The sequence below is a fragment of the Pseudogymnoascus verrucosus genome, assembly GCF_001662655.1.
Source record: "Pseudogymnoascus verrucosus strain UAMH 10579 unplaced genomic scaffold scaffold_51, whole genome shotgun sequence".
In the NCBI taxonomy this organism is placed as follows: Eukaryota; Fungi; Ascomycota; class Leotiomycetes; order Thelebolales; family Thelebolaceae; genus Pseudogymnoascus; species Pseudogymnoascus verrucosus.
The window spans coordinates 56,865-81,165 of NW_017263702.1; the positions used below are offsets into that span (position 1 = coordinate 56,865).

The 24,301-nt window shown below is 50.5% G+C and overlaps 6 protein-coding genes across 6 annotated transcripts; 2 read left to right on the top strand and 4 right to left on the bottom strand.

The window, feature by feature from the left end:
- Positions 1-381: 381 nt before the first annotated feature.
- Positions 382-12,333, bottom strand: VE01_08817 (putative Hybrid PKS-NRPS biosynthetic cluster; the record flags this gene model as incomplete). The annotated part of the gene is made up of 3 exons (XM_018278236.1): positions 382-2,496; positions 2,530-11,651; positions 11,697-12,333. 3 exons carry the CDS (start codon positions 12,331-12,333, stop codon positions 382-384), a joined length of 11,874 nt encoding a protein of 3,957 aa, XP_018126937.1.
- A 207-nt stretch (positions 12,334-12,540) lies between these two features.
- Positions 12,541-13,672, bottom strand: VE01_08818 (uncharacterized protein; the record flags this gene model as incomplete). The annotated part of the gene is made up of 1 exon (XM_018278237.2): positions 12,541-13,672. The coding sequence occupies one exon, from the start codon at positions 13,670-13,672 to the stop codon at positions 12,581-12,583; it is 1,092 nt and encodes a 363-aa protein (XP_018126944.1). The 3' UTR covers positions 12,541-12,580.
- Positions 13,673-14,236: 564 nt separating this feature from the next.
- Positions 14,237-15,685, bottom strand: VE01_08819 (uncharacterized protein; the record flags this gene model as incomplete). The annotated part of the gene is made up of 2 exons (XM_018278238.2): positions 14,237-15,028; positions 15,099-15,685. The coding sequence occupies 2 exons, from the start codon at positions 15,683-15,685 to the stop codon at positions 14,500-14,502; spliced, it is 1,116 nt and encodes a 371-aa protein (XP_018126945.1). The 3' UTR covers positions 14,237-14,499.
- Positions 15,686-16,251: 566 nt separating this feature from the next.
- On the top strand, positions 16,252-18,350 carry VE01_08820 (uncharacterized protein). The gene is made up of 2 exons (XM_018278239.2): positions 16,252-16,773; positions 16,859-18,350. Exons 1-2 carry the CDS (start codon positions 16,274-16,276, stop codon positions 18,084-18,086), a joined length of 1,728 nt encoding a protein of 575 aa, XP_018126989.1. The 5' UTR covers positions 16,252-16,273; the 3' UTR covers positions 18,087-18,350.
- A 388-nt stretch (positions 18,351-18,738) lies between these two features.
- Positions 18,739-19,059, bottom strand: VE01_08821 (uncharacterized protein; the record flags this gene model as incomplete). The annotated part of the gene is made up of 1 exon (XM_018278240.1): positions 18,739-19,059. One exon carries the CDS (start codon positions 19,057-19,059, stop codon positions 18,739-18,741), a length of 321 nt encoding a protein of 106 aa, XP_018126988.1.
- Positions 19,060-19,928: 869 nt separating this feature from the next.
- Positions 19,929-21,582, top strand: VE01_08822 (uncharacterized protein). The gene is made up of 2 exons (XM_018278241.2): positions 19,929-21,180; positions 21,232-21,582. The coding sequence occupies exons 1-2, from the start codon at positions 20,328-20,330 to the stop codon at positions 21,351-21,353; spliced, it is 975 nt and encodes a 324-aa protein (XP_018126948.1). The 5' UTR covers positions 19,929-20,327; the 3' UTR covers positions 21,354-21,582.
- Positions 21,583-24,301: the final 2,719 nt, after the last annotated feature.

Genomic DNA, 24,301 nt, shown 5'->3' on the forward strand with positions numbered 1-24,301 from the left:
CTGAATTAGGATTAATCTTAATAAATCTCCGATTCGTAGCGGTCTAGTAAAACCCCCTAAACGAAAACTGCTTTTCCATCCTCAAAATACATCATGCACACAGACCGACATCTCCCAAGACGCTTTCCAAAGGTATTGGATAACTATCTCGAAGGTTAATGATCACGCGAATGGAATGGTGAAGATGCTTGTAATCTATCTACTCTATATTTCTTGTATTAAATATGCTCTATGAGGAGAGTGTAAGATACGGCCATGGGCGCCGCGCTCTTCTGTATCTACATTATCAAATCTGAATCGTAACTCTAATAATAAAAGGGAAAAAGTCATGATCATGACGTCGTAGTCCGCCGTTTATCTTTCATCTTGACTCCCCAATATCTATCTTCTCATAGTCAAGACATTACCTCCGTTCTGCTCTCCAGCCTGGAAGCTCGCCATATGGGAGGACAAAAAGTACTCGAATCCATCGTCCTTGATCCTGCCAAACCAATCAAGGAGCTCCATCTCCTCCAAGTCAGCTCTTCCCTTCATCACTCCAACAAACGCCTCCATGTCGCATTCCTTGAGACAAACATGGCTCTCATGGTGTAAGAATCGCGCTCTCGGCGAGTCGCCAACAAGCGACTCGCAGAGTGCCTCAGTTGCCTCATCCATCTTCAGCAAGTCAATGTGACCTCTCCAGCCCGCGATGTCTGGCTTAATCTTGTGCATCTCACTGTGCTGAGCCAACCACTGCATCACTGGCGTCACCGCATCACGCGGAGGCTCCGGGCCGCCTGCAACGAAGCGGTGGATGGATACGGGGATGTTGAAATCGGCATTTGCCCGCTCGAGAATGCGCTCGCCCGCCCATTTGCTGGCGACATACCCGTTGCTTCCGTCAGTGGCGGGTTGGTTCTGAGCAACCGAGTCTCCGATCGGGGCGTAAGCGGTCGTGGGCAAGACGCCAGAGGATGAAATGAAGTGGATGGGAACACGACGGCCTGCTGCCAACTTGACGAGTTCTCTGATTGGCTGCACGTTCGTCTGGCGGAGGGCGTGGTAGTTGTCCCAGAATGAGCGGACGGCGCCGAGGTGGATGATCACATCAGCTGTAAGTGAGAGGTCCTCAAACTTGGGCTGGCTGAGTCCCAGCATCGGGTGGGATAGATCGCCATGGTGGACTGAGACCTTGGGCGAAGACGCCACGGGCTTGTCACGGACAGCCACACAGTGAATTTCGGCGATGTTAGGGTCATTTTCAAGCCGCTTAAGGAGGTGTCGACCGAGGAACCCAGTGGCACCGGTGAGCACGACGACCTTGGGTTGGTTCCGGGGTGCGGTATTGGGTTCAACGGGAGTTGGTATTGTCACAAACGGCACAGCCGTCTCGCGTTCCCAATCAATGGTTTCGACACCGACGCTCTCTTCGATCTTGCAGGCCATCTCGCCAAGGGTGCTGCTATTCATGAGCTCGAAGACAGACACGACGACACTGAGCTCTTTGCGGATGCGAGCTTGTAGGCGGACGATTAGGAGGGAGTTACCACCAACCGAAAAGAATGTGGTAGCAGGCGTGATGGAGATGTTAGTTACGTGCGTAGACAGCACATCCTGCCACAAGCGGAATAGCCGAGTCTCAGTATCGGTAAGTTCGCCGCTGAGGGTCGGAGTTGCAATATGTTCTGGGAGTGGAAGCGCTTTGACGGCCTTCCTGTCAACTTTGGAATGGTTGTTCAATGGCAAGTGTTCAATAGGAATAGCCATAGCGGGAACCATATATCGTGGAACCGGTAAGTCCTGAAGGACATTCTGGAGAAAAGCGTCCTTATCGGCAATGTCGCGCTTGGTGTCGAAGACGACGTGGGCAACCAAGAAGTCAGAGTCCTCGCCGTGAACAGTGACGATGGCTTCCAGGATGGCACCGTTGCCCGCACGCACGATGTTGCTTTCGATGTCTCCAAGCTCAATTCGGAGGCCACGGATCTTTACCTGAAGGTCGGAGGAGATACGGTGTCGGAAGACGAGTGATCCATCCTCGCGAAAGTGTCCGTAGTCACCAGTGCGGTACATTTTTGACCATCCGTTTGCCACATAGGCCGCAGATGCGAAGGGATTGGGGACGAATTGAGTGGAAGTCAAGGCAGCGTTGTTGGCATAGCCGGCAGCAACGCCCGCTCCACCAATGACGATCTCACCTGCTATGCCAATTGGCAACGGCTTGAGATCTCTGTTGACGACATAAGCTGTATAGTTCGGGTACTGGGAGCCAATCGGAATATCACCCTGCTCTCCTTGACGGTAGTCGATCTCATGGAAGCTTGATCCACAAGAAATTTCTGCTGGGCCATAGCTGTTGATTAGACGTACATCGGACAGATTCAAGGCCGCAAACTGCTTTGCGACGGTGTTTGTGAGTCTTTCACCACCAGCAATGGCGTACTTCCAGTTGGAACATTGTCGGAGTGTGCTCATCCCATACTGAAGCCACATGAGATATTCGGACGGTGTTGCCTGTGAGTAAGTGATGTGCTCATCTCGCATCACCTTGGTGATCTCCAGTGGGTCGCCCCTCTGGTTCAGGGGGCACATGAAAACAGATCCGCCAGTTGCAAGACCAGTGAAAATCTGCTCCAGTGAAATGTCAAAGCTCAACGTGCTCTGCTGCAGCGTGGTTTGTGGGGTTTCCATGCCGTACATTTTGATGGAACCTTCAATGTAGTTTCGTAGACCCTCATGCGTGACTGTGATACCTTTGGGAGTTCCAGTTGAGCCGCTGGTGTAGATGATGACAGCGGCTTGCGCGCTCCGAGATAAATCCGGCACAATTGCAGATGCATCGGCGGGAACATTGCTGACATTGAGTGTAAGTGCATTGCCCGCACACAAGCTGTTTGCGTTGGGGCTGGTGGTGGCATCAGTCAAAATCACACTCGGCTGGCAAGTTTCTACGATCGCCGCTAGGCGAGTTAGTGGGTTTGCGACGTCCATGGGAACATAGATGCAGCCAATTCTCCAGATAGCCAGAAGCGAGACAATCCAATCGACCGATGGCTGTTGGAAGACGATAACCTTGGATCCTGGATCCACGCCGGCTTTTTGCAAGGTAGCTGCAATGGCTTGACTTCGGCTCATAAGTGCTCCGTAGGAGATTGAAGTATCATTGCCGTCTTTCACAGCCACCGCGTCATTGTTTTGTCTTGCGACTTGTTCAACACGACTCGAAAGAGTGGCAGGCCATTGGGACAGCAAGTCAGGTCCTTTGCCCATGTCGAGTGCTCGCTGGACTTGTGCTTGACTGTATAGCGAAGGCTCGCCTGTCCTCATGGTTGGTGCATTAACGAAGGCGTCTAGCAGGTTGATATACGACTCGAGCAGCAGGGTTGTGGCATGGCGGTCATAGATCGTCGCCTGTGTCTCAAATATGATACCTGGACCTTGATCGTCTTCAACGACGGTGATGTTGATATCGTAATTTGTCTCTCCGGTATTGTTTTGCTGCATATTCATCTGGCAGTTGCCAAACCTTGAAATCTGCTTGACGCCAACTTTGTAGTCAAAGAAAGCTTGAAAGAACGGAGCATGAGTTGACGAACGCTCGACGTGATGGAACTCCTGGAGCATTATGTTAAAGGGCAGCTTGGAGTTGGCCAGCGCAGCGTATGCTTGATTCCTGGTTTCTGTGACCGAGGCAGCAAAAGTCTTTGTCTCGTCAGGCTTAAATCGCAGAGGGAGAAGATTAAGGAAGAGACCAATTGTTCTAGTGATGTCGTCGTCGGTTCTGTTGGCATCAGCGATACCGATCGTGAGGTCAGCAACGTCAGCCAATCGGGCAAGGAGGATGCGGAAGACGGTGAGATAGACGTGGAAGTTTGTCGAACGGCTCATTCTAGCAACAGCCTTGACCTTCTGCCCAACGACTGGGTTGACTCGCCTCGAGACTTCGTTGCTCTTGAAAGCAGAAATGGGTACACGCGAACTGCTTATGGCCATTGGAAGAAGTGGAAGCACAGCTGGTGAGTCATGAAAGACATCCTTCCAGTATTCAAGCTCAGAATCCATTTCACCGGCTTGGAGCGCCTTGCGTTGGTTCACTGAGAAGGTGGGAAATTGCATTGGTGAAGGACCCAATGGTGTGCTATTGTATGCTTTTTCAAGATCAGACAGCAGCACCTGCAAGCTGATACCGTCCATGATGATATGGTGGTAGGCGACAAGCAGGTAGTGCGTCGTGGTATTGAGCGTAAGAAGGGTCATGCGGAGGAGATGAGGTTTACCCAAATCGAAGTCGTGTCTCTTATGGATCTCGTATTCTTGAGCTGCTTCATCGACATGGCTGATCGTTCGGTGCTCTAGCTTGACGTGATTCGTATCGGAGACGCTTTGGACTGCCATGTCAGGCTGCGAAACGTCATTGACGAAAAAGGTTCTGAGAGACTCGTGTCTCATGGCGACGAGCTCAAGCGCTTGTGCAAGCTTATCGACCTTAAGGTTTCCATTCAATTGGTACTGAAAGGCGACGTTAGAAGCCGTACGATCCTCGAGGAAGAGATCGAGAAGCCAGAAGCGTGACTGTGACAGAGACATCGGCTCTGTTCTCAAGACTGTGAACTCACTAAGCTCCTTACTTTCTGCAATTGCTCCCAGGTCTGAGAATGACGACTTTCCGCCGACACTCGATGGCGGCGTCGCAATTGATTCCCCCCCCGAGTGCGTGTCCGTGGTGGTGGCGGTGTCAGCGAAAGAAAGAGCGTGCTGGAGGGCAGGGCGCTCCAAAGAAGCGTTCCTCTCCGTTTTTCTTGCGCTGGTAGCAACGAACGAGACCTCTTGGTGCATGAGCGGGCGTTGTGCAGGCTTTTCCTTCTCGGCCTTCGTAATTGATGGAGTTGCTGTATCGCCGAGCATGGGAACGAGCTCCGCAGGTAACTTCTTAGAGGCTTGCTCCGCAAGGTCAGAGACAGATCCACCACCAAGAATTTTCAAAACAGGCATATCCGTTTGCAGCTCTTTCAAGAACCAGGAACGAACTTCGACAGCTACAAGAGAGTCGATGCCGATCTCCACAAGCGGGACATTCATATCCATTTCCTCGTCTGTCAGCTGCAGGACAATCTGCAACTTGGCCGCGAAGCAGGTCTTGATGATCGAGAGAACTTGTTCCGCAGTTGTGGCTTCAATCAGTTGTTCGCGAACTGGTTGAGCTGTTTGTTTGGAATCCGCAACGGTGTTCGTCGCCTGCGTGTCAATGAGATAGTGAGACAACCGTGGGTACAGGATCCAAGGAGGAAGGTGCTTGCGATCCGCAGGAACTCGCTCAATACCGGTACTTATGACTGGCTCGAGATTCATCTCCGGAATACCAGCGAATATTGTCTCGGCAAACATCTGGTGCAGGTCTGTTTCCGAAAGCGGCATGTATGAGTACTTTTCAAACGTTTCTTGGACGACTTGAGAAGCACGCTCAATGTAGCCAATACCAGCGACTCTGCCAATGTCGAAGGCACTCCCAGCCAAGCCGCGAGCTCGCCTTTGTCGGACCAGGCTAGTCATATAGGAACAAGCAGCTGCATAGTTGCTTTGACCAAAAACGCCACCGACAGAGGAGGTCGAAGAGAAGCATACGAAAAAGTCGAGTGGAGTGTCGTAGAATATCTCATCAAGCCAATTAGTACCATCGATCTTTGGTCTCAAGACGTCGGTCATTTGCTCGTATGACATCTGCGAGAACAAAGTATCTTTCAAAACCATCGCAGCATTGGCGACGCCCATGATCGGCGGGTAGGATGCCTGAATGTCGTTGATGACCTGAATAACATTGGCTTTGCTTGTCACGTCCATAGCGTAGACTGCGACTTTGGCACCGTAAACCCTGAAAGAATCAAGCCACTTTTGGTCCACACTAGGATGACGGCTGGTCAACAGAATGTTTCGCGCACCGTTCCGAACCATCCATTCACACAGCGATTGACCAATTTGACCAGTCAAACCGACCATGAGATATGACTTGTTAGCCGAGAATAAGTGTGTCGCATCAATGGTGTCGACAATGACAGGAGCGGTGTCTTCGGCAGTCCAATCAACAAGGGTGGCAGGATGCAAAGGTGACTTAACATTGGTAACCTGGCTTAGGGAAAGCTGTGTTGGTTTATGGCCAGCCACGTGCTGTCCCGCGGCTGTAGCAGCATTCTTCAGAAGGGAGATGAGCTTTTCCTGGTCTTGGAAGAGACCTGAGCTTGTCGCACGCCAAAGATCTTTCGAGCCAGTGTACTGAACACCTGGCAGGGCTTGCTGGATAAGAGCAGATACTTCCTTGGACTCATCGTCAGTTGCCAGGTCCAAAAAGTTAGTGACTCCAGTGGGCAAGAGGCGTGTGATGTTGTGACCGTGCATCCAGGGGCTAAGTCTGAGCCAAGAAGGGTCGCCGTCCGCCCTAGAGGTACTGAAAATGACTTCGAATTTTCTGGCGGATGCTTGCCTCCTGAGAGCTTGCGCAAGGGAAGATCCGAGGGAACCAGTACCGGGCTCGTGAACAAGGACTTTGGCCCCTACAACAATTGTGGAGAGCATGCGGGCCGCCAGAAGTTCCGCCGCAATGACAGACAGAAGATCGGCTGGGTCTTCCCGTGTGTCTGTAGGAATGGTGACATCTGGGTAGGATTTATTCGAGTTCGAGGAAGAAAGGGCGATGACGGCGTTGGATGTCGAAATTTCAAGCCCAACACTGACGAACAAATAGAGTCCGGCAGTGATACCCAGTGCCGACAGAGTCGAAACGCACGCCTTCATGGCGGATTTACCTTCCTTACCTTTGCTGAAGAATGGAACGTCCTTCAAGACCGGCAAACCGGAGCCTGTTTCACTGATGGAGATCACATCCGACTTCAGGCTGGCGTGTTTAGCGACTGAGCGTCTTTGAGAGTTAATGCGATCATTCCTCGTAGGGTCAGGAAGCATGCGTGGTGCGTAGAGACTTCCATGCTGGAACATGAGCTCGGTTTCCTTGGTGTACAACAACTGTTGATCAAGGGCATCGGAAGCTTCCCACTGGCCCACGGTATGCAGACGCAGGGCCACCTCCATGATCAATGTAGAGACTCCATCCAGGCCAGAAGCAATATCAAGATGTTGTACCGAGAGGTCAGGCATCTCATGGATAATACACCTTAGGAAACCAACCATGGCCTGCTGATAAGGTTGGTCGCGAGAATCGCGACCAACCCAGAGCAATGTCTGAGAATGCTCCAGCATAATCTTGAGAGCATCCATCTTCTCAGGTGTCAGACTCTTGAACATTGGGTCTTCGAGATCTGAGAGACAGATGACAGTTTGTCCGGGAACAACAGAGCTTTGAGCGCTGATTAGGTCTGCGAAGGACGCAACTGATTGACAGCTCAGTCCGGCAATGTCGGCGATGTCCTCGGCGATCTTAGACACTTCTAATGATTTGCCACCGATGATCGTGAGCTGGGAGATTTGTGCGGCGTTGGATAAACGGTATAGAGGCTTCCTCAGATAACTGACACGATTGTCCACGGCCTGTGCTGAGATGACCGAGAACGGCCAGGCCAGTCCATCACGATTTGGGGTGGTTGAATCAACTCCACAGAAGCCGGATTGGCGAAGGACAGTATTCCAGGCCTCAAGAGGCATGGTAGGAGCATAAGGACGCCCATCTTCGCAGCCAGCCCACCAACCTGAAATACCGCCGAACATTGAAGTGAACGCAGCAAGCTTGTTGTTGGTGATTTCGAGCAACATCAAGTATCCGCCAGGCTTGAGAAGACGGCGAACGTTCTTGAGTGTTTTCTCCATCGATTCGGTAGCGTGAAGGACGTTGGAAGCAATGATGAGATCATATGTGCCTTCCTGGAAGTCCTGAGACTCAGGTGTTCTCTCGGTATCAAAGCTCTTGAAGATCAGTTTATCCTTCCAGTCGCTAAACGCCTCAGCAGCCTTCTCAAAGTAGCCACTGGAGATGTCTGTGTACGTGTAGGAGGAAAAGGTGTTACCGATGGTCTCGAGAACGGATTTGGTCGCGCCACCTGTGCCAGCACCTACCTCAAAGATCTTGGCCCTTGGATAGACGTGCGTGAACTGGGAGACCATTCTGCCCAAGGACTCGTTGTAAACCTGAAAGCCAAGGCCATATTTGTAAAACTCGTCCAGCAAGCCGTCCTTCATCATATGTTCAATCATCGTTGACTGACGTCGAACGGCAGATGGAAGAGTCTCGCCGACGGTTCTCACCAAGCGGCAATCCACGGAGTCAGCATGAGCCTCGAACAGAGCATCGATCTGTGTTTGGGTGTCATTCCGCCACTCTGACTGGATATAGGGATGCTTTCCGGCATCAACGAGAGATAAGGTCCAATTAATCGAATCCCGCAGGCGTTGAAAATGCCACTCAGACTTCGTCCAGTCTGCCTCAGTAAGTTCGTGGATCCACTTTCTGTAGTAGAAAAAGGCAAGTCTTTCACGAACAGTGCCAAGCTCCATGTCATTCATTGATGGTTTCAGTTCGCCAAGAGCCAGTTCTCCATCTGGAGCTGCGACGCCGAGCTTGTTGTATGAGAAAACAGTGCGATCGTCGGAAACAGTGGCCATCGAGAGGGGCACAACAGCAGCGCCTTGGACCTGGATCATAACGTGTTGTTCGTCGGCGCTGAGTATGTCTAGATTGCCACGAATCGAGTCGACAGCGTTCGCCTCAGGGGCAAGGAGTTGAGCTCGCACCGGAAGCTGGACTGAGTGCAAAGGTAGAGTAGCACAGAGTTCTGGATTCACGCGGATACACTCGAAGAACGTTGGAACGTGCAAAGACCACAAGCGTCCATCATCAGGCGCCGAGTATGCCAAGATAGCACTCTGGAAAGCCACGTCAAGCAGCGCGGGGTGAACCATTAACCTTTCAGATTCATCACCGTAGTCGAAGCTAGATATTAGAGCAGTAGCCTGATTGAGCTTGCGCTTCAAGTTTGTCATAGTGCGGAAAGAGTCAGAGTATTCATACCCAATGGTTGAGAGGGAAGTATAGAACCTCTCCGAGTCGGTCTCAGTCATATTCGAGTCATCCAGCTGGATTGGTGGCAGGACCGACATCGAAGGCTCACCGAAGATCACGTTTATTGTACCGCTGGCGTTGACTTCAAGGTCTCGAGCCGACTTGATAGCAGCGGAGTAAACGGAGAATTTCGCTGCCCGAGTTTTCAGATTCGATTTGCTTGGAGTAATATCCGTTAGAGTTACCAGAGTCTCAGCAGCAGGATCGGATTCGCCTCCAAAGGTGATGGCTTTTCCGATGACCAGATCTCGCAGTTCGATCAATTTGATAGGCCTGTTTCCAATGATAGACTTGGCTGCCTCAAAGGCCATGCTGGCGTAGCCAGCTGCTGGAAAGACCGGCTCACCCTGCAGCTTGTGGCCCGTCAGCCAAGGTACCTCTGAGATCTTGAGCACATTCGACCAGCGACGCTCGAGCTCAGTATTGTCCACATGTGGTACACCGAGCAGCTCGTGGAATGGGTCCGATCGACTTCTCATCCTACGTGCGATGCGAGACTCCTGCCAGTGGGTCTTTTGGTCCCACTGGTAGGAAGGCAGACCAGTGGCGAGCTTGGCCTGCGGAGCGTCAAGGAAAAGTCGCTCGAAGGCAGCGAAGTCAACAGCCTCAGGGCCGAATTGGGTCCACATATAGCCCAGACCGTCGGCGAATGCTTCAACGTCGTTGAGACCTCTGTACATAACACCGGTGTAGGGAAGGCTGAGGCCAGTTTCGGCAATGTTCTGCTGTGTTGGGCCCTTGAGAGCAGCGTGAGGCCCAATCTCGATGGCAAGGGTCGGCTTCTCAGCTCGAGCTGCTGCCGTCACAGCTTCATAGAAGGAGACCCTGTGTACCATGTTGTCACGCCAGTATAAATCTTGAAGTAGGTTAGTCGGCTCCATGACCTCACCACCTGTCACACTGGAGTACCAGGTCACAGAGGTATCGCGGTTTCGGTTAACTTCAACTTTGCACGCACGCAAAGCCTTCATGTAGGCATCGCCGCAAGCCAGCATATGGTGTGAGTGGTAAGCGGTGTCGACCTTAAGCAGACGTGCGAACTTCTTTTCCTCTTCGAAGACAGCCTTGATCTCAACGATAGCATCTGCATCGCCCGACAAGGTAACGCTTGCTGGCGAGTTGTGTGCAGCGACCACGACACGTCCAACAAAAGCGTCAAGCTCAATCACTTCGGTGGCATCTTCGAGAGATGTTCCAACAGCAAGCATAGCGCCTTTTTGTCCGGTCGAGCCGCCTGCAAGCTTCGCGTACAAGCCACGGTAGTAGGCAATTCGAATAGCATCCCGGGCATCGATGAAGTTTGCAGCATATGCCGCACCAATCTCACCTGAGGAGTGGCCCACCACGGAACTTGGCATAATCCCGGCGCTGCGCAAGAGGTCGACGAGCACAACTTGGACTGCTGTACACAGCGGCTGTGAGAAAGCGGCTTCGGTGATACAAGACGACTTGGCATCAAGGAGTAATTGATCAGCAATTTTCCAGGTTGGTCGTTCTGCAGCTGGCAAGGTTGCAAGGGCACCATCAAGCTCCTGCAATCGGCGGCGAACAAATTCGGAGGATCGTATTAGTTCAGCACCCATGGCTGGCCATTGCGCGCCCTGACCAGTGAAAATACCAAGGACCTTTGGAGGGGTTGAACTCGATCGGACGCCAATGTTCGCGTCCGACTTATCCTCGCACTCTTTGAGTCTGAGCTTGATCTTCTGGATCAAGCTTTCGACGTCAGGGGCCGAGAATGCGATTTTATGCGAGAAAGTAGAACGACGCTGCTGGAGCGTCCAGGCAAGATCTCGCATGTTGACTGGGTTGGTTTTTAGATAGTCCAAGTGTGCCTGCAGACTGGAAACGAGCGAGGTGTTTGACGCTGCGGAGAAGACAAAAGGAGTAGCCGGTACAACCAGGGCGCTGCTAGCGTTGTCAACCTGTTCTTGGTAGCTCTCCAAGATGGCGTGAGAATTGGCGCCGCCGAAACCGAAACTATTCACACTTGCCCTTCGCACAGCATTTTTAGGCAGGGCAGGCCATGGCTTTGCATGAGTTGGAACCTGCAGGCCCTGGATGAAAGGTTCAATGCTCGGGTTAAGGCGATTGAACAGCAGATTTGGGGGAATGACGCCAGCTTGAAGGGATAGCGACGCTTTAAGTAGACCGGCTATTCCAGCAGCACCCTCCGTGTGACCAATGACGGTCTTGATCGACCCAACGTACAAAGGATCACCGTCAAGTCCTCCAAAGGTGGAGTGGATTGCGGCTGCTTCCTTAGGATCTCCTACCTTAGTACCGGTACCATGTGCCTCAAAAAACTGGGGTCTGTCGGCGGGATTTGCAAGGTCAAGACCAGCTCGAGCATAGGTGCGGCGGATAAGTGCAGCTTGCGCCTCCGAGCTTGGTACAGTGATTCCCTGTGTGCGGCCATCTTGGTTGATGCCAGTCTCACGGATGATACATTCAACGTGGTCGCCATCAGCAAGAGCATCGCTCAGCTTCTTAAGAACAACGGTCGCGATACCGTCGCCGCGAGCATAGCCGTCAGCATCAGCATCCCACATGCGGGATCTGCCTGTGGGCGACAGCATGTGCATATTACTCTCGGCCACATACATTTCTAGAATCCGTTAGCTTGATCACTCGGTGTGCAGAATTAGCTCACCAGGGCCTAGAAGCAGAGTACTGCCACATGCAATAGCAACTCTCGAGTCGTTAGACCGTAGTGCTTGAACAGCATTATGCACAGCGATCATACTCGAAGAGCATGCTGTGTCGATAGTCATAGACGGTCCACGCCAATCGAAAAAGTAAGAGATTCGGTTTGAAAGAATTGCGCGCGATGTGCCAGTCGCAAAGTATGTTGGTAGACTGTTGGCATCTCTGAGAAGGCTGGTTTCATGGTCCCCTCCCATAACACCAACATAGACGGCAGTGTCAGAGCCACGTAAAGACTGGATGGTGTGGCCGCCAGCTTCAAGGGCCTCGTAGACAGTTTCCAGCAAGAGACGCTGCTGAGGATCCATACACTCAGCCTCGCCTGCACTAATGCCAAAGAAGTTGGCATCAAACTTGGTAAGATTCTCTTCCAGGGTGTAGGAGTGTAGAACATTGGACGTGCCATGGTGATCCCCGTCTCTGTGGTACCAACCTCGCACATCAAAACGTTCTTTAGGTATCTCCGTCAAGATATCACGTGGACTTTCCAGCAGCTGCCAGAGAGCAGCAGGAGAATTGGCAGCACCGGGGAAACGGCAACCGCTGCCGACAATAGCGATGGGCTCAGATTGTTGATAATCCATATTGTACAAAGATGAATGACAGAATATGCGAGATACAGGGAATGACAAGTTCGACGATATTGGAACCAAATGCGAGGACCCAAGTAGCTACCACGTCCTTCTTAATAAGTGTATACAATTTTGATGGAGTGAGAGATATCATGGAGCAAGATACCCTTATTTTAGAAAAGCGAATCCTTCATTTTCTATTGGCTGTTAAACATCCGAAGCGGCAAGAAAGTCATTACAAGCTACTCTACTCAGCTGATTAAAGAACCGAAGGCGTCTGTAACCTTGGAGAAAGATGGATTTCCAACTCTTGGAGGTCGTTCCATAGCTTGTGTTCAAGCTGACTGATTTCGTGAGATCCTGTGTAGGTAGTTGGCTGAGAGCCCGACCGTTCCGCTGTCAGACCATATGCACCATAGCCACGCCGTACGTGTTCCAGCAGATGCTTAACAAGGTTATAGATGACCACGAGGCGAAGTCGGGCGAAGGAGAAGGGGTCGCCTTGATGAAAATCTCGTGAGTTCGACGCCTCATATGACATAAGCCTGACCAGAATCGTATGCACATGGAGGAGTTGGACATAACACGCAGAGAGAAGATGCCCCAGGGCAGCCGGTAAAACCTCATCATTCGGAGAGTCGAAGAGCCGAAGCCGATACATGACCAGGAGCAAGCTCTTTGATGCGACACAAGCTTCCGTGTATATCTCGTATCCGTCAAGGCTTTGTAGGGTTCCTAGTAAAGTCGCCAAGGAATTGAAGGCGTTCGTATGAGAGACGAGCTGGGGCTGGACCTCCAGGCTGGCGGTCTCGTTGCGACACGTGGTGTGAAGCGTATAGAGGCTGCAACTTAGCGCTGCCAGCTGCTGCATGGAATTTGTGAAAATGTCATCGTGAGATAGCTCAGCAGATGAGGTGCTTGGGGTGTATGTTGTTTCCATGGCAAGATCAGCGAATGATCCCCTGTCAGATGCAGTCCCTAACAAGGACCATGGATCCAACTGAAACCAGGTCCCTGCCAGATGGCTAAACTCTTGAGACACCAGTGCTGATCGGAGCTCGTCAGATATCGTTTCCTGGTTGTCGATTGGTTCCGGGGTAGCCTGCGAGGGCTGAGGCAGAAGAGGTACCTCCTTCGGCGTTGCATAGCTCTTGCTGGTCGACTTCCTGCTTCCGCTTGGCCGTCCCTTTGGCAATGGCGCGCTATAGACACATTGTATCCCCAGATATCGGCATCTGGCACAGCTGCTCAAATCGTCTGAATCCGGTCGAGGGCATCTGATTTTCTGAAGACGACAGCGATCGCATGAGGCTCGTTTGGCCGGGGTCGGTCTGGTTGAACTGCTTTCCATTTTCGTGGTTGAAGAGCAGGTGTCATGAGCAGAGCCATGTGACAGAATAGTCGGTATGTGAATGGTAATTTATCTACTATCGTATACATAATCAGCCAACGGATTGTACCGTTAGCAACGCAGGATCGCGGTTCTGTTCCATGAGGGGTTGCATCGTCAAATGGGTGTTGGTGGCGTAGATGTTGGTCTAGATCCAGGTGTTGATAAGTCGAAGGATCAAGCATAATTTGCGAACAAGCTGACAAGAGTAGCTACTAAGCGGTGGTGCAGATATTGGTCTAAATATAGGTGTTAATAAGTCGAAGATCTGGCATAATTTGCGAACAAGCTGGCAAGAGTAGCTACAGATAACCCTCCATGTGTCCGAGATGAGATCCTTTTATAAGGATCTCATCTCGGGCACATGGAGGGATTGATATTAACAGCTTGGGGTCTCACACCAGATTTAGGTGTTGAGTCCAAACCTCGTATGAAACACATGCTATAATATGGCACAGCGAGCCTGATAGTACAGAGACTTGCGGCATACTGATGTGTGGAGGTTGTGCGGAAGAGGTCACAAATCACCTATATGGCACGCCATCCTATCGAGTGCTACAGACGACAGCACACACTTATCTAGCTAGGAACGTCCGTAGAGCTCCATTTCTAATTCATCCTTTTACCCATGTATCATCCCTGCCACATCCACATATACCGCACTGCAGTAAGGATAAGTTCTCATGCGAAGTATCTCAGCCGAGTATCGACTTTATTTAGGGCTTATTACATGCAGCAACATCGGAAAATGCGGGCATTCTATCTAGCTGGGTTTCTCGACATGGGTATCAGTCGACGCGGACAACTAGCTTCTGTCCTGAGACCGCCCCAGTACGAATTATGTCCACACCCTGGATGACACCGGCCCAGCTGTCGGCTAGGACTCTGATTGGGTGAGATTTGATGCGACCGTTGTCCAGCAATGTTTGTGTAGCCGCAAAGATCTTGGCGCTCAGGGTCCGATCTACAGCCGATGCTTCCCGCGCGTACTCACCATCCAATGCGACGCGACCGCCGAACATGGTTAGGACCATCAGCCACGAGGCGCGGACCGTTGGGCGCGTAGCTGCCACCGCTTGGCGGACGGGCTCGACCCCGCAATACCGCCCGCCAGCCCTGCCAATTGCGCCATAGCACAGCTGGGCACTGTCTGACTCAGACACGCAGTCCAGCGCGTACGCCAGGCCATTGCGTGTGTAAGCGCGGATCTCTTTGGCGCAGTCCGGACTGCGGTAATTAAACGCCTTTTCGGCTCCAAATTCGAGGACCAGTGTGAAATTCGACGGCGAGCAAGTTGCAATTGGCCGTAATCCTGCCCTACAGAGTCCTGTCATCAGCGAGCCGTTTTCAGTCTGACGAAACCAAACGCGAACGCTCAAGAGCTTACAGCTTGAGAAGTTGAATGGCCCTGGTGCCAGTGGCGGTGCTGCCTCCAGATACAAGGACCCACGCTGCATTTGATGTTACATCCGAATCCGGCCCGGCCCTGTCGATCAGATCCTCGATACTTACGGGGATCTCTAATTCGCGAAACAAGGCAAGTCCCGCGGTGGCCAAGCCGATGCCAAGAGTGGATGCCTCCTCGAAAGTCATCGTGTCAGGAATCCTGAGGAGCAGCTCAGCGGTCGCTCCAACATACTGTGCAAAGGCACCGACACGGGGCTCCAGGGAGTTGTTGCCATGAACGGCCCCAGCAACCCTGTCTCCGATGGAAAGATGATGTGGGGCGTCTGAGCCAAGTGCGACAACGACCCCGGCGAAGTCGTATCCATGAATAGCGCCAACTGCTGGACTGTAATCGAGCATCTTGGCGTCGACGGGATTAATAGCGACAGCAACAGTGCGAACAAGGGCCATATCAGGGGCCACATGAGGCAGAGGCCAATCTTGGTGCAGAGAAAGCTGGCCGGGGCCGGCAACCACTAAGGCATTCTGGCGCTGTGGGAGGGCAAACGTAGAGGTGACCGAAGACATTACGTAAGATTGGATGCAGAACACTGGCTTCGCTATTCCTGGGACTGTTAGGACTGTTAGGACTGAAGTTGTCTGAAGTTGTCTAAAATTGTCTGAAGTTGTCTGAAGTTGTCTGGAGTTGTCTCTGAAGTTGTCTGAAGTTGTCCCCGTGTTCTTTGGCTGGAAGTTTCTCTCGTATCTTATCTGCATAATAGGAATCGCCAGGGTGCGACAGAATGGAGCCCAATATATAATAAGCCTTAGGTCACATCGTCGTGAGGAAGTGGCACTGCTGCTGCACTGTTGTTGCATGCAGCTGATGCTCGAAGTCGCCGGTCATCATCAGCGGAGCTCCTCATCTGAATGGCTGAAAATCGCCGAACGTTAGAGAGACCAAGGAAACCCATAGCGCGAGATCAATTTATGTAGACAGTATAATCTAGAATGACAATTTATCTCCAACCGCATATCCAGATCAAATGGTCTCTCCTATCGCCTTTCCAACTCGATCAAACATCAGAAAAGTGTCGCTTTGCTGCTGTCACGTGAATCACGTGATAATCTTCTCCTTCCCCGTTATTACCCCAAACTCTATTCCGGCGCTTTGACATGGCTCCAGCTGTGTCGAGCAACTCAGAACACGAGAGGACGATTCAACAACCAGAAACTCCAGAAACTCGGTCTGAAAATGCGGAAAGTCAATCACAAGATGATGGCGGGGACTACACGCCACGCAGAAACATGATCCCCATCATGATTGCCCTCTGCGTCGCGTCGTTCCTTGCTATTCTTGACATCTCCTTCGTCACAACCGCCTTGCCGACAATTGCTGCGTACTTCAAGGCTTCTCAAATCAGCTACTCATGGGTTGGTTCGTCTTACCTTGTAACCCAGTCCGCTTTGGCTCCGCTTTGGGGCAAGGTGAGCGACATTTTTGGACGCAAGCCAATTGTGTTACTGGCAACGTTCGTCTTTTTCATTGGGAGCTTGATTTGTGCCGTGGCAAATAGCATTGCCGTGCTTATTGCTGGGCGTGCCATTCAAGGTGCTGGAGCCGGCGGCGTGCTGCTCATCGTGACGATTCTAATAGGAGATCTCGTCAGTCCACGGTAAGTGACATTAGGAATTTCCAGCTTTGAAGTTACTATATGCCTCCAAAGACTGCTCCCTAGAATGCGCTGACCCACTTCCCAGACAGCGCGGACTATATTTTGGCATTCTCGGTGGGGTATATGCCATCGCAATATCTTCCGGTCCTCTCATCGGAGGAGCACTTGCGGAAAATATCGGCTGGAGATGGTGCTTCTACATCAACCTACCGTTCCAGGCCATCGCTTTTGCCCTCCTGGTCTTTTTCCTTCATGTTCACGATCCCCGTACCGAAATTATCAAAGGTTTAATGGCTGTTGATTGGCTGGGATCGATTGCTATTACAGGCTCGGTCCTTATGCTTCTCCTGGGCCTTCAGTATGGCGGTGAGGTGTATCCTTGGAGCTCTGCCATTGTCGTGTGTTTGATACTTTTCGGTGTGTTGGTTTGTGGTATCTTTGTTGGCATCGAGTGGAAGCTGGCCCGTTATCCAGTGCTCCCTCTACGACTGTTCACGACTCGCCCTGTCATCGCCCTATTCGTCGTGGATCTCACGCACGGGTTTCTTTTGTACGGCACGGCCTACTTTGTCCCATTCTACTTCCAGGTAGTTGTTGGAGCATCACCAATTGACTCGGCGGTCTGGTCCCTTCCTCTCGCCATTCCCCTGTCTCTCTTCACCATTGGGACAGGTCTTTATATGCGGAAGACGGGAAAGTACTTATACATGATCATTGCAGGCATGGCTATCTCCACTCTGGGCACCGGTCTGTTGATCGATTTCGGTGCAGAAATCAATTGGCCAAAGATCATCATCTATCAACTGATTATCGCCGTCGGCCTGGGTCCCAACTTTCAGGCACCGACCATTGCCCTGCAAGCAAGGTTTCCACCCGCCGACGCGGGCGTCGCCGTCTCCGCGGCCAGTGCAATCCGCGCACTCAGCGCCGCCTTCAGCATCGTCCTGGGCGGCGTCATTCTTGAGAATCGACTCTCGGCAAAAAGCGGTCGTCTCATTGCTTCTGGAGTCAGCCCTGCGATGGCGGAAGCAATTGCACGGAATGGCGCAGCTGGATCTGTGGAGCTCGTTGCACAGCTCACTCCGGCCCAGCAAAATATTTTCAGGTTGGCTGTAAAGGACAGTCTTGCCGATATGTGGATCTTCTTCGTCGTTCTTTCCGGAATCGGACTCATTGCATCTTTCCTCGTTGGAAGCGAGGAACTTTCTGATGAGCATGTTGAACACAAGACGGGTTTGGGAGTGGAAGAGGCAAATCGATTAGTGCATGAAAAGCCGCGGGTCACTGAGCCAGAACTGGCTGAGATGACTTGAAGATACTCCACAACTTGGAGGAGCAGTGCGATACCTCACCAACGCTGGTAATGCATCTTCTGCTTTTTGGCATTCGACAAGGATACGCATGATTTGTACTATCTTGAAGTTGGAAGAGGAAACAAATTGCCAAAGGAGATTGCTCGGAAATGTCGCAAGCGATCAAATTTATCGACCTCATTATCAGGTCCAGCGTCAATGTGCAATAGGCTAAATCTGTAATATATCTGAACTACCACTTATATACCTCGAAGAGGACCCCCGTTTGATGGTACAAGTTCCGCGCATCTTTTTGTTCATATCAGCAATCCGTTACAGTATCTCCTCTTGCGTGATTTTGTCCCATTACTCCTGTAGAGCCTCTTTCATCTCTTCTTCGGAATCGAAGATTCTTCGGCGTAAGCGTTACTTTACAATAGCCCAATTACCATCAATAGGGTTAATATCCGGACTCTGGGCAGGATGGTCCCATAGGTTTTGGACGTTGTGGGCCTTCTTGTACTCTTGTGCTAGCCCATATTTCCTTACCCCATGGGAAGGATCCCCATCCTCTTGTAAAAGCCATTATTTATCGTCAATAAGCCGCATAGACTTAACAGCTTCGACGTATATAGGAAGAAGTTTATCTACGTAGTACTTCTGGGTCATTGAATTACCCCTGAACCTTGACCTCTACCTTATGAGGCTTCCCAGCTTCCCATTCCCTTACTCTTTCGGTGTATTCCTCCTTATCCTCAGTCGTTGGACGATTGCGTGGCTTCTGGGGGTAGGCAGGTTCCTCAACCTTGTCCTCCTCATCATTGTAGAACCTTCGTCTCTCTGCCTTTCTCCACCAAGAGACCCACGCGGCGATATGAAAGCGGACGCCCTTAAGGGGAGGTCTCTCTTTAATATTCTCAGGGTCGTCGCGGTGGCCTTCTTCTCGGAGGGACGCTACCTTGAGCCTGTTAAATTGGATCAACGTGAGCCTCATCTGTGTAGAACTATATGGTCAAAGAACTCAAAGATAGGTTGGTAAAGATGTGTGTTTCCGTAGGTAAAACCTTTCTGCCCGGTTTTTATAGGAGGTAAAACCTTCTTAACAAAGGCACACTTATATCTCCCACCCCCCCTTGGTATTGCTCCCTTAACTTCCGTTGTGATTGGCGCTTACCAACAGGTAGTTGGTGGTACTCAATCTGAGCTTCGTACGGTTATTTTTTTTCGGGCAGGATTTCGACTTACTTGGAGAAGCAAGTATCGTAAGGGACGCGTGCGTCACGAATTCTGTCACCCACTGTTGGGACTCGTGTACATATTGACCTGCTGCGTGCGTGAGTCCGAGGCTGATCTTGAAGTATTGCCTCGCAATATCTAATTACGGAACTACTTCGTACATGGCCAAATTCTTCCACTTTAGTCGTCTATGCGGGCTTCTAGATATCTCTAGAATATCTGAGCTCATGTCTGTTGGCCGCTTCCTAGACAGAATCAACATTTACGCAAATGGCTCCTAGGACGGTCTAAAATGGGCTCGAAACCTGTTCAAGCCAAGGTGCTGCCAGGCAACATTAAATTAATCTGCTGTATTAGACAAGCGAGGTGCCGGACAATATAATTACCACGCGTCCACAGCGAAACCAATCTGGGGGGGGTGCCACGCGTCATCAATCGAGAGTTCCCGAAAGTAGTAACACACGGGGGTCAGCACTGTCAGCCACCTGTCAGATCTATAAGTGCTAATAGCCGCGTAAGAGGAATTCAACGAAGCACGGACTGTTATTGGTCGAAAATCCGCCGATGCTGCTTCACCATCGCATGCAGCTGCATCGGCGGATTTTCGACCAGTAACAGTCCGTGCTTCGTTGAATTCCTCCTACGCGGCTAGTAACACTTATCGATCGCCGCGACACGAAATGCCTGCGAAGGGGGCGGCAATGCTTGTTTCTCCTTTCTAAGGTCGACGTGTCGTGCGACAGGCATCAGCTTCTACTAAGACTACACTCGCATCCTCCTTTTGAATAGTCCGGGTTTTCATCTCAGCTCACAACACTCTGGCATCCACTCACTCTTCATTGATGTACTTTCTCTAGCCCGCTACGACTTTGCTCTACCACGAAATCAAGCCAGTTTGCCATCCTTCTCCGCCTTTCTTTAGCAGCTCTACCACCTCTTATCACTCCGACACTTCCTAACCCTAAGTCGAGTCTCGTCCATTCCGCCCTCGACTCAACGCATCTTCCACCCCTCTTTATTACCACGATGTCGTCCCCCGAAGCAGCCGGCCAAAATGATCCCTCCCAGTACCTCGTCTCCTTCGGCCCCGACGCCAACTGCACCCTCGCCCTATGCCCCGTCGAAGCCTCCCTCCAGGGCTACCGGCCCGCCTTCGGTGTGCAAATTGCCTTCATCGCCCTCTTCGGCGTCTCCATGCTCATCCACCTGGCCCAGGGCATCCGCTACCACACCTGGTTCTTCGCCAGCATGATGGCGATCGGCTGCATCGGCGAGATAATCGGTTACGGCGGGCGCGTTATGCTGTACCAGAACCCTTTCTCCTTTAACGGCTTCATCATCGAGATCTGCTGCATTACAATCTCGCCCGTCTTCTTCGCCGCCGCCATCTACGTCACGCTCGCCAGGGTCTCGAATTTTTTGGGCCCCGAAGCTTGCAGGTTTCCGGCCAAGATATACGTGTGGGTGTTTGTTCCTTGCGATGTCGTTAGTTTGATATTGCAGTCCGTGGGCGGCGCGTTATCATCGAGTTCGGTTGGAAGTGACAAATCGGGCGAGTACATCACGATTGCAGGTCTGGTGTTCCAGGTCTTCACTCTTACTGTCTTCACCGCTATGGCGTTAGACTACCTCTTCCGCTATATCTCGTACCGTAAGTCTCAGCAAGTGGATCAACGCCGGATCCTCTCGACGCGCCTCGGGATCTTTGGCGTTTTCTTCTCGGCATCTATTATCTTTATCCTCATCCGTTGCTGCTACCGTATTGCCGAGCTCGGTCAAGGATACAGTGGGTCAATCTTCCACAAGGAGGGTCTGTTTATTGGGCTAGAGTCGGTAATGGTGATCCTGGCTGTGTTCGCCTTAAACATTGCTCAACCAGGTACGGTTCTGTCCCATGTAGGGAAATTCTCGTTCGTACTAACAGTCGCAGGCTTCGCATTCCAGAACCGCACTCAGGGGGCCTATACAACCTATGGTAACAAGGTTGAACACGAATCTAGCTCCGAGCAAAATGCATCAAATGTAAGAGAAGTCACTATGACCCAAGAATAAAACATGTTGTAAGGCAGGCCGCCAACAGCCCGGCAAACGCTCCAACCTGGCGATGGATATGTTGCCTATCCGAGGGATCGGCGCACATTGGGCTTGTAACAGGGTCTGAATGGTCTGACGGAGGCTATCTAATCTATGCTGAAGCAGAATAGGCGTGTAGGCTAGCAGTAAATGGGATTTTCTTTTTTGTATTAAGTTTTGTCGCTAGCGAATACACTAGCATAGCAAGAAAGGCTTAAATAAAGCCTGAAATTCAGCGTTTGTATTAAAACAGCTCGTGGTTATAACTATATTTGTCACATGTATATCATCTCAGTTCTGCGGTCTTCCCCCCCGGGTTTAGCGACCCCCCGCTTCGGGCAAGGCGCGTGCACGTGTCGGCCGACGCTTTCAACGTCTATAAAGTTGCGCCCACCCCGTTCATCGACCATCCTCCTCTTCAATCTCTTCCTAACACTCCCCCGCTCGGTCGTTTTGGTTCTCGTCATGTGCTATTGACCCCTCCCATAGATCCACAGAGAGCGCCCGCCCCTTGATCGGCCCCGCCGTAGCTGAAAAATCGCAACGACATATCCGGTTTGAGGCAAGGACCCTCCTCGATCTGCCGCTCTAGATTCAATGCTCCTAATTGTTAGGACCTCAGACGAGAAGACTTTGATAGAGCAACAAGGTGCAGAGGAAGAAGGGGAGGACGACATAGTGGCATCAACGGAGGGGATAGAGATGCAACGACGGCAGTAGTAGAGAGAAGGGAGTGAGCTAGAAGGAGAGGATAAAGAGCTTAATAAGCTAGCTATAGGAGAATGCTTGCACACTAGAGAGGAAGAGGACTGCTTAGACAAATCTAAGGACAAGGACTGTGTTTGCAATTCTATTAACGAGGATAACAAGAACATATAGCTAGCAAAACGACGTAGACTACCCTCGCTACTTTAGTGACGAAGGTCAGCAGAGCGCAAAGCCTGATGTCACACAACTCCGTCGCTCATTGTTCACGACTACTAAGAGAGGCCACGTACAGCCCAAGACTGTTCGTGCTCGGAATTCGACAGCTGATGAGCAACAACTCTCACTCCACACCCTTCCTAGAGCCCCTCTGCTATAACGGAGTCGGTGTTAGCTGCTAAGTATAAGGAATGGCTCCTTCATAGCTTCCTCAAAAGCACTAGGATCAGGAACGACACGACTTTCAATCTTAGGGTTTATCTAGCCGGTGTCCCGGAGCCCCCTGAACTATCGGCTCTGTATAAAGCATTGTGTAATAACAACCAACTACCGATAAAGCCTCAAAAACCTTACAGCACTATTACACATTCCAAGACACACAATTCCCAGTCGACGTCTCTAAGAAAGCGCGCTCTATGGACGCTCGATCCAGGTACGCTACTCCACGAAATTCAGCAAGCGTAGCAGTGCTAGCACTAGGTTGAGAAACGACAACGGCTATAGATTGAGCACAGGCTGAAGTAAGAAGTTCCCTGGCAGGACTCTGGCCGTAATAGGCACATGCTGGATTACGGTATAGCGTAATAAGCTTCCTCCTATAGGTGGATAGGAAGCAGTTTACGCTCTCTGTCCCTACTTGTCCCTAGGCCTCTGTTAGGGACGAATATATAACACTAGCAGCCCTTAATGTATGTGTATAAGTGCTATCTTCTGCTTTTTAATTTCTGCCTATTTTACATAACTTTATTATTAAACTTAATCTTTAATTAAATCTAGCTGTTTAAGCAGCTCTTATAACAATAAAAGCTATACTATTAGAAGAGCTTAAGAGTTATTAAGTTTAAGAGGGTTTAGCTTATCCTTAGATGTTTTCTACTTAAAGTAGCCTTATGACTATGCTAGGGTAGCTTGTTCTTCTTTAGAGAGAGTTTTCTGCCCTATGGTTCTAGGGCCCTTAAAAGTAAAGAAAGAATGTTGTAGATAGTAGACTTCAAAATCTAAACATAGCAAGAGCGTTCCTTTTACACCATTTTCAAGCTCTAGCTCGACCCACTTCGTGCATGTCGATGTAGCCGCCATCAGGAAGCTAAGGGGGAATCGGGTGAGGCGCAGGCTGACTGGTGTGAGCGAGGTAATATTTTTCGTGTCGGTTAGTTGGTTTTAGGCATCATTTTTTGTATTCACACATAAATTTGGGGCTACCTTGTTATTCTTATCTGTCCTATTCAGCTTGCTTATAGCGTAGGAGAGCCGTAACCCCACGCCAGACAAGATCCTATGTTAGCAGACTAGAATGCAAGAAAGAGAAGAGCAAACTCGGAAAGCAGGGAAGGAAATGAGGTCTGTGGTCTAGCAGTTCCTTTGTGTGATGCACGTATCTTGATCGAAGAGCCGTCTTTGTAGTTTGCCTCGTGATTGGAGGCTGTAAGCGGCATTTGGTGCATGGTCATTACTGATTTGTAGGCTGCCTCGTCTAAATATTGTCGTGAGATGAGGTATGGGAGTGAATCGTGATATGAGATATCTAGGCGAGGCATCAATGTGCTTCTTTTTCGAGCCACCTCTCCTTATTCTACTAGCCGTGGGTAGAAGCAACGTTCGTTCGTGGGAACGATATGGAAGCAAAGTGCGTTCATAGGATTTTTCATAGTAAATTACTAAAAATTAGAACTTTGTCATTTTCTGTATATTTAACATGTGCCTATTTTATACCCTTTTTAGTAATTAATAACTTTATAATCTTATAAACTTATAAACTCTAAATGCTCCAAGTAGTATTATATGTATATATCATCTATAAATTTTTAAGGATGGCAATAGAGCATTTAAGGTAGTTTATATATGTTTTTATTCTAAAAATTTAACTACATTTTAGTCATGTTACGCATAATTTACAATGTAAAGGTTACTATAATATTTAGATATTTAATAGTTGCGAACGCATATTGCATCCCCGTTTTCTTCCGAACGCACTTTGCTTTCACCCATGATTGGTGCTAAAG

What these genes read in the sequence shown, in the direction of transcription:
- VE01_08820 (XM_018278239.2), top strand. Translation starts at nt 16,274, where the DNA reads ATGGCTCCAGCTGTGTCGAGCAACTCAGAACACGAGAGGACGATTCAA. An exon ending in GGAGATCTCGTCAGTCCACG is followed by an intron (nt 16,774 to 16,858) that starts GTAAGTGACATT and finishes CCCACTTCCCAG; the next exon opens with ACAGCGCGGACTATATTTTG.
- VE01_08822 (XM_018278241.2), top strand. Translation starts at nt 20,328, where the DNA reads ATGTCGTCCCCCGAAGCAGCCGGCCAAAATGATCCCTCCCAGTACCTC. An exon ending in CTTAAACATTGCTCAACCAG is followed by an intron (nt 21,181 to 21,231) that starts GTACGGTTCTGT and finishes TAACAGTCGCAG; the next exon opens with GCTTCGCATTCCAGAACCGC.